At 49.8% G+C, this 6,633-nt stretch overlaps 1 protein-coding gene across 2 annotated transcripts; it reads left to right on the forward strand.

Moving 5' to 3' along the window:
* Positions 1-217: 217 nt before the first annotated feature.
* Positions 218-4,900, forward strand: DUSP6 (dual specificity phosphatase 6). 2 transcript variants are annotated; one of them, XM_050899359.1, is made up of 3 exons: positions 218-908; positions 1,539-1,976; positions 3,371-4,900. In XM_050899359.1, exons 1-3 carry the CDS (start codon positions 506-508, stop codon positions 3,676-3,678), a joined length of 1,149 nt encoding a protein of 382 aa, XP_050755316.1. In that variant the 5' UTR covers positions 218-505; the 3' UTR covers positions 3,679-4,900. The 2 variants fall into 2 exon arrangements, with proteins under 2 accessions (XP_050755316.1, XP_050755324.1); XM_050899367.1 differs by lacking the exon at positions 1,539-1,976.
* The last annotated feature ends 1,733 nt before the right edge of the window (positions 4,901-6,633 follow it).

Here is a 6,633-nt window from a genome sequence, read left to right on the forward strand (position 1 = left end):
GCGGCCGAGGGGCGCTGCTGCCGCCGCTGCCGGGCGGGCGGGCGGGCGGGGAAGGGGCTCCGGCGGCACCGGCGCGGTGTTTCCGCGCTCAGCGGGGGAGCCCCCGCTCGGCGGCACGTTAATTGGATTTCATTCACTCGGGGCGGAGGAAAAGCCCAAGGGCTCGGGCTGCAGCGGCGATTAGGCAGGTTCATTCAGGGATTCATTGAGGAAAAAAAAAAAAGAGGAGACCGGGCAGGCTGGCTGCGCGCACGCAGGCACACACACACACTCACACTTAACACACACACACGCACGCCGGGGCCGCTTCTCCCTCCCCGTGACTCCACCGCCGCCCGGCGCGGGGGAGGCGGCGCGGGGGGGCTGCGTGATTCATTTTCCTGGGGCGGAGGGAGATAAGTTGTGCGGAGTTGGAGGGGTGCAGCCCGCCCGCCGAGCCAGCCGCATGCCTCTGTGAGAGAGAGGAGCGCTTCCAGAGCACGCTCCGCTCCCCCCGTCCTTCCTCATGCTAGATACGTTCAGACCCGTCCCTTTCGCGTCGGAAATGGCGATTAGTAAATCCGTGGCGTGGCTGAACGAGCAGCTGGAGATGGGCAATGACCGGCTGCTGCTGATGGACTGTCGGCCGCAGGAGTTGTACGAGTCGTCCCACATCGAGTCGGCCATCAACGTGGCCATCCCCGGCATCATGCTGCGGCGGCTGCAGAAGGGCAACCTGCCCCTGCGCTCCCTCGTCGCCAGCAGCGAGGAGGACCGGGAGCGCTTCGCCCGCCGGTGCGGCACCGACACGGTGGTGCTGTACGACGAGCACAGCCGCGACTGGAACGAGAACACGGGCGGCGAGTCCGTGCTGGGGCTGCTCCTCAAGCGCCTCAAAGACGAAGGCTGCAAGGCGTTTTATCTGGAAGGTGAGAAGGGCCGCCCGGGGTTGGGGGAGAGATTGCTGCTTGCCTGCCTGCCTGGGGGCCCGGGGCTGTGGGTGCCGGGGAGGCGAGCCCCGCGGCTCGGCGGTGCGGCTCTCTGCCCGGGGAAGGGGGGGGGGGGGCGTCCGCAGCGTCCCCCGGGCATTGCACACTGACACTCCGGGAGGACACCAACCTGGGCAGGGGGCTTTTCCCCCTGCCCTCTCCCCCCCCCAGCATCCCTGTCCTCGCTTTGTTTAAAGAGACCTCGAGGACTGGAATCGCTGTAGCAGCGTGGGGAGGACAGGGCTAACGGGGATCCCGGCATGAGCCGGCGGGGGCAGAAAGAATTGCCGCCGAGACATCTCTCCAGAGGTCCCCGCAGGGCGAAGCGACACAGAGCGTTAGTCTTGAATGTGCTGAGCCCTCCACCGCAGCAGGCGATTTTCTTAAACCTTCTTTTAGGTTAGTCTGTCTGCGAGAGAGCGTGACATATTTTTTTTCTATTTCCCGGGGCTCGAGAGGGTGGGAAACAGATGCCCCTTTGCAGACAGGGCTGCACCAGGGAAGTAAACCGGCTTGCCATCTTATATCAGCTTGCATTTCCCCCCCCTCCCCCTTTGCTTTTCTCCCCAGGTGGTTTCAGCAAGTTCCAGGCCGAGTTCGCCCTGCACTGCGAAACTAACCTAGACAGTTCGTGTAGCAGCAGCTCTCCTCCTTTGCCAGTCCTGGGCTTGGGAGGCCTCCGAATCAGCTCCGATTCCTCATCAGACATTGAATCTGACATTGACAGAGACCCCAATAGTGCCACTGACTCCGATGGCAGCCCTCTCTCCAACAACCAGCCTTCCTTCCCAGTGGAGATTTTACCCTACCTCTACTTGGGCTGTGCCAAGGACTCCACTAATCTGGACGTTTTAGAAGAGTTTGGCATTAAATACATCTTGAATGTTACCCCCAACCTGCCTAATCTCTTTGAAAACGCCGGCGAATTCAAGTACAAGCAGATCCCGATCTCTGACCACTGGAGCCAAAATCTGTCTCAGTTCTTTCCTGAGGCCATCTCCTTTATAGGTGAGACCCGGTTATTTGCTAACAGCTATAAGTCAAGCGGCAGAATTAAATTTGTTTTGCAGAATTCAGGAGATTTCGGGCAAGAAGCGGTAGCAGCGTTTCTGGCAGTCTCTGGGGGATGCCTGCTTTCTGGTTTTAAAGCCGGCTTAAGTTAAGGGGCGGCTGGGGACTGTTCGGGGGGTTATTGAGGAGTCCCGGTGAATTGTAAGCGACGTTTGCAGGTTGCAAACGCATACCTGGTTTGGCTGGCTGTGGGATTCCTCCCTGAGCCGTTTCTGTCAGAGCTGGGGACTGGGCAATGCGCAGGATGGGGGATCTTTTTAAATCTCTTCCTGGCGGGGGGGGAGTGTAAATGAGCCCGGGGTTGATGGCTTATTCGTCCTTTTTTTTGTTGGTTTGTTTTTTTTTTTTCTTCTTGAGGTTACTAAGGAGCGGTATAATAAAAAGAAACGATCTGGGAAGCTAACTTTAGCTTTTAAATACAAGTTATTCATAAGCGGTATCCCTGGCAAATGCATAGTCAGAGCTTTAATTGAATCTCGTGGTAATAATGATATACCTCTCGGGCTCGGTGCCTCGGTTAGCCAGCCCTTAGACATTATCCGTCAGCTTTGGAAACACGTCCCCTTGGGCTCAAGGAGTTCTGGTTAAAATTTGCACTCTCCTTCGTTTCGGGGAGAACTAAAATCACCCCATCGGGGTGCGGTGGGGTGGGCATCGCATTATCTGTTGGGAAGCTGTGCTGTAATCCGGTTGAATGATACCGGTAATAGTGGAGAATGTAGGTAATCTGAGCCCAGCAGGAAGAAATGTGGGCTGGAAGCCACAAAGAAACTAATCTCCAGGCATTGTAATGCATTTCCTATTACAAAGGAACCCATTTTCAACCAATGTTGACATCCTGTTCCTCCTAATGGGCTGTCCCCTGTGACTTCCCTCATTCTTTTAAAATGCCTGAATACCTCCATTGTTAGCTGCACAACAGTTGGAGAATAATTTAATAGACCTTTGCCGTCTGCTGGTCTGTATAAAAGGCATTCAGTGACATATTGCAGGATTTCCATGCTGGGGCAAGGGCACTGTAAGAATTTAAGGCAAATCTCCAGGCGAAAGTGTGTCTTTTAAAACTGACTTTTAAAACTGTCATGCAGCGTATCCTGCTCCCTTTGTCTCATTCTTAGTTTTCTCAGCTCTTGGGTACATGTACGTAGAGGGGTGGATTCTCCTCTTGTCCTGGTTTTAAGCCGGTGAAGTTAACTCTTGCGTTGCACTGCTGGCCACTGAGATCAGAATCATCATTTCTTCCTCCTTGATACTAATCTCACTTGTGGTGAGAGATCAGTTACCAACCCCCTGTCTTATGTGTCCTTCTCTACCTCTTTGTCTCTGTACAGATGAAGCACGGGGGAAGAACTGCGGCGTCCTGGTGCATTGCTTAGCAGGGATCAGCCGCTCGGTCACAGTGACAGTGGCCTACCTCATGCAGAAGCTCAACTTGTCCATGAACGATGCCTACGATATCGTCAAGATGAAGAAGTCCAACATTTCGCCCAACTTCAACTTCATGGGTCAGCTGCTGGACTTTGAGCGGACTCTGGGGCTGAGCAGCCCCTGTGACAATCGAGTGCCGAACCAGCAGCTGTACTTCACCACCCCTTCCAACCAGAATGTCTTCCAGGTGGATTCCCTGCAGTCCACGTGAGCTCCCACCGCCTCCCTTCTCCTGTCCGTTTCATGGGATCACTCCTCAATGGTTTCTCTTTGGCAGCGATAAAGAAAACGCAGCTTTCTCTTTTTCTGGCCTCTGCTATCAAAAAGCAGCTGCCAGTGCAGGCTAGGAAAGGTTACACAGTATGGAATTGGCTGTTGCGAAGGGAGGGAACGTGGTGAGCTCTCTGGGAAGGACCGCGGTGACCAGGCGGCAGGTGGGCAGCGTGCTCATCCCTGCTTGCGCCATGGCTTGGGTCCGAGGACTTCCAGGGGGGTCGGGTAAGGCTGGACAGGCTGAGCACGTGTTCTCTAGAGACTGGAACTGTCCTGCTTCCCTCTCTGCTTTCGGATCTGTGACACACATCTTTGTCTTCAGTGAAGACTGGTTATTTTTGTTTGTTTGTTTGTTTTAATTTAGAGAAGCCAAAGAAAGAGATTTCAGCTTAGTGTATTTGGAGTACTTGTTTGCCGGGAAGCTCGGTAGTATTCTACTTGATCAATGTAAATACTTAATCTTAAATCGGTTTGCAATTTTTTTTTTAGTTCACATGTATTCAAGAAATCAATCCAAGGGACATCTGTGTCTTTGTTCTCTTCATAGATTCTGCTTTATTTGTTTGTTCTTTTTTTTTTTAATTGCAAATAATGTATTTGCAGCATGCTTAATTTTATTGTTCAACTGAAGCAAGCTTTCCATGAGGGAGAAATGGCAATGGTGAGAAGTTTGCAAATCATGTTTTGTGAGCAAGTACAGTTTCTTCTTTCATATATCTTTCTCTTCTTTGTGGTGATTTTTTTTTCTCACGCTTTTGATGTAGTTTCCACATGATATATATATTTTTTTTTAAATTAAATTAATTTTTTGCCTTACCTTTTGTAAATAGATCATCTGGGAGGAGGTTTGTCTTTGAATGAGAAAGATTTTTGATCACTTTTTAAAACTTTCAGATGTGCTAAACAGTGCATTACCTCTGTACAAATTCTTCAGGGAGCTTCACCTCAAATGCAATATTTTGCATCTTTTTCTTTTTTTTTTATAAAACTGGAAGTATGTGCGAGCATTTGTACCTGTGTGTACGCACAGTGAACCTGCACATGGTTGCCAATAAGGGAGAGTCTAATTCACGGTGTAAAAGTTTTAAGATGGAATTTATTATAAGAATGTAAAACCTTAAATTATTAATAAATAAATAACTATTTTTGGCTATTGAGAACCTGGCTGGTTTATTCCCCCTTTCCCCTCTCTGTGGGTGTGGTTAATTGCACATACACATATGGTTCTGTTTAAAGGTAATGATTGCTTTCAATAGCTTTTGTATAGCCCCTAAGACAATAAAGCCTTGATTTCCCCTTTGGTCGAGTGGTGCCTAAATGAATAAACAGTGCATGTGCTGGATTCTTGTCTTGCTTTGGTGAATGGAATGCTTTTGAAGGCCTTTAGGTTAATTGCAAAATATTCCAGCATCCCTTTGCTACCCCAGGGATGCACCTGACCCTGGGCCATAAGGTTCCTTTTTTTTTTTTTTTTTTTTTTTTAAGAGCAGGGAGCTGCTGTTTTCTGGGTTTGTTTACAAGTTTTGGCCACTCTATTACAGATACTAGGAGATGGGTTCGTGCTCTCCTTATCTGTCTGGCAGGAACTCATTTTGCAGAGATCCATCAACGGTCTGCAGCCTGTAAATGTTTTTTCTGTTGCTGTTCAGCCACATTGCAACTTAGCAGGTGAAGGCAAGGAGGAAAAGTCTCTATATACCCTTAGTCACCTCATTTCCTCTTTGGACCCTTCAAGTAGTCCTGTCTCTGCAGAAGGAAAAAGGGGGATTATAGCGACTGCAAAACTTCCTGCTGCAACTTATTTTCATTAACATCCTTCCTGATGAGAAGTGGCCCAAGGTAGGGTGGTGCCAAACTTTGTGTGCAGTACCACGGTGATGGGCTGGTGCTGCAGCTGGGGCTGTCGGCTGGGGTTCTGCAGAACTCCTGGCAGCCAGAGCACATTTCAAATAATTTTAGAAACTGCAAGTGTGTGAAAAGAAAAGCAAACAAAACATGGGAAAAAAAGTGAGTCAGTGTCTCATGCAGTAGTGGCCTAGATTGAGTGCATAAACTGTGAAAGTAGAAGTGGGTTGCAGTCAAACTTGGCTTGTGCTAATCCAGTTTTGAACGGTTTCCGCTCTTGGCATTCCCTATGCTGCTCTGTTCAAAGTGGAGATTTGCAAGCAGCTCTAGCAATTTCCTGTCCAGCTGCAGCTCAAGTGACTCCCTTGGTTTTTTTTCTTTCTTTTTTTTTTTTTTTTTAATATGGTCTGCGGATAATTTTAGCCAGTTTCCTCTTTGTGGATTATTAATCTGCTTTCCTTGTAGAACCTACATAGCTGCATCCCTACTGTTCTGCTGAAGTCAACAGATGGCCTCCCCGCCACTTCCTCTCGTTTCACTGTGGGTTTGTTGTCAGGCCACTTCTGAAATTAATAGTGTTTTCTGGCCGGCTGCCACAGGCCATTACCACAAAGGGGAAGTAACACATCTGAATAGCAGGAAGCCGGGCAGGGTCACAGCGTGAACTGAACCTGTTGAGCGCAATTGGGCCTCTCCCGTTCAGCAAGTGTAGGGCTCCTCTTCCCTCCCCCTTTTTAATACGCCTTGCATAGAGAAAGGGCTGATGCCGAATGCCTCAGCTGTTTGCACCGGGCAAATATTTCCGGCTGAATGAGTTGCAAATGTTAATTGTGACTAGGTGCCCGTTAAGGTGAGGAGGTAAAGAGCAGCGTGCAGCAATGTAGCCTAGGGGAGGAGGGCCTTGGCTGTCTTTGCAAGCTGCTTTGAAAAGTTAGTGCTCACAAGGGCTTCCTGCTTCCTTCCTGCTTCACCGAATGACTAAAACCAAATGGGTACTTCTGCAATTCATCATTTTTCGGGACAGGCAAGCAAAGAAGACCAACTTTGC

The sequence above is a fragment of the Gymnogyps californianus genome, chromosome 1 (genome assembly GCF_018139145.2).
Source record: "Gymnogyps californianus isolate 813 chromosome 1, ASM1813914v2, whole genome shotgun sequence".
Taxonomy (NCBI): Eukaryota; Metazoa; Chordata; class Aves; order Accipitriformes; family Cathartidae; genus Gymnogyps; species Gymnogyps californianus.

Excerpts from the sequence above, each read along its gene's own strand:
- DUSP6 (XM_050899359.1), top strand. The coding sequence starts at position 506 with ATGCTAGATACGTTCAGACCCGTCCCTTTCGCGTCGGAAATGGCGATT. Across the intron at positions 909-1,538 it reads CAAGGCGTTTTATCTGGAAG|GTGGTTTCAGCAAGTTCCAG; the intron begins GTGAGAAGGGCC and ends TTTTCTCCCCAG. Across the intron at positions 1,977-3,370 it reads TGAGGCCATCTCCTTTATAG|ATGAAGCACGGGGGAAGAAC; the intron begins GTGAGACCCGGT and ends GTCTCTGTACAG.